Source organism: Eurypyga helias, unplaced genomic scaffold, assembly GCF_000690775.1.
Source record: "Eurypyga helias isolate BGI_N326 unplaced genomic scaffold, ASM69077v1 scaffold21562, whole genome shotgun sequence".
Taxonomy (NCBI): Eukaryota; Metazoa; Chordata; class Aves; order Eurypygiformes; family Eurypygidae; genus Eurypyga; species Eurypyga helias.
In genome coordinates, this window is record NW_010234326.1 from 14,877 (window position 1) to 16,138 (window position 1,262).

A 1,262-nucleotide genomic window follows, 5' to 3' on the forward strand; every position below is an offset into this window, starting at 1 on the left:
CAAGAGGTCCTAGTGGAACAGAACTGCACTGAAGAGAAAACCTGCGCTGGGGGGTAAAATACTGACCAGTCGCAGCTTCTTTAGAATTGGATGTTCCCGCAAAGAGTGATCCAGTATGTATTGCCAGAGAGGGCCACTTTTCCCAATAATACTCTTGGATGATTTGGGTGTCCCAAAAACTAAGGAAGGGTATCTTTTACCTACAAAAAAAAAAAAACCAAAACTTTTATCTTTTTCAGTTACTGCTTGCTTAAATAAACTAAGCACTTCAGTATTACTAAAGGTTAAAGAGTTCTTTGCTCTGAAAAATCCAGTGAGAAAAGAAAATGTGATGTTGCTGGACAGCTAGCAGACTCTAATTTTTTTTCCTTTCTTTTTTAACCTCTAAGATGTCCAGTCCAAGTCGGCAAAGGCTAAAAGGGAAAGGCTTGAGTACTGTGTTGTTCAGTGGCCGCTGTGAAGGCTACAAGCTGTCATATTCTTACAGAACAAGTAACCACATCAAAACTCCAAGGGCAAGCGTAAGGAGAGAAGCATGAATGAAGCACACTATTTTCTTAGTCTAGGGACCTTGTTTTGCAGATGGATAGAGGCTGCTGGTCTTAAGGGCTGTCAGCTGATGCATCTTCTCAAGCCCTGTCTTCTCCTCATGACAGTGTCTGGCCCTCTAGCCAGGGGGTATCTGGCATTGCTGAATGGCTTGTTTAGGATAAAACCAGTGTGCAAAAAAATAAAAAGGTGCTGAAAGCTGAAGTTTAAAGACTACTGCTTGTCTACTAAACACAGAACTGATCTCAGCATTGATGCTCAATGCTTCTTTTACCAAATGGGGCAAATATTTTAAAGAAATAAGAAAAAAACCCCAACAACCCCAAACAAACAAACAAAGTTCCACATCTCCCAGTAGTTTTTTTGCTATTGAAGAACACTTTTATTTCGAGTTTTTTATTTTATTTCCTACTAGTGTCTCTGGTTTACAGACGATCACACTGAGGTGTAGATTATCTCAGCCACTTGCCTGCAGCCAGAGGATAAGTAGGCGAGCGGCTGGTTACAAACCCAACACCAGCCTCCTTCCCCGCCTGACCGTGGGCTCACACTTCCTCTGACCACGGGGACTGGAAGTGAAACTGTCAGCAGAAGAGAAAGCTGTGACCAGGGTACCGTTTTCTGGCTGGGCAAATAAACGCGGGCAGGGCCGGGCTGGGACCTTGGCCCCGACCCCGACCCCTCCGGCTCCCTGGCCCCGCACTGCAGTAGCT

The 1,262-nt window shown here is 44.7% G+C and overlaps 1 protein-coding gene across 1 annotated transcript in view; it reads right to left on the reverse strand.

Annotated features, from left to right (window-relative positions):
- Positions 1-200, reverse strand: part of COMTD1 (catechol-O-methyltransferase domain containing 1) — a gene marked incomplete at its 5' end in the record, with an annotated part of 5,042 nt that extends 4,842 nt beyond the window's left edge. The window contains one exon of the mRNA XM_010146394.1: positions 67-200. Within this exon, the coding sequence (XP_010144696.1) occupies positions 67-200 (134 nt within the window). The remainder of the gene's footprint in view (positions 1-66) is intronic.
- Between the last annotated feature and the right edge of the window lie 1,062 nt (positions 201-1,262).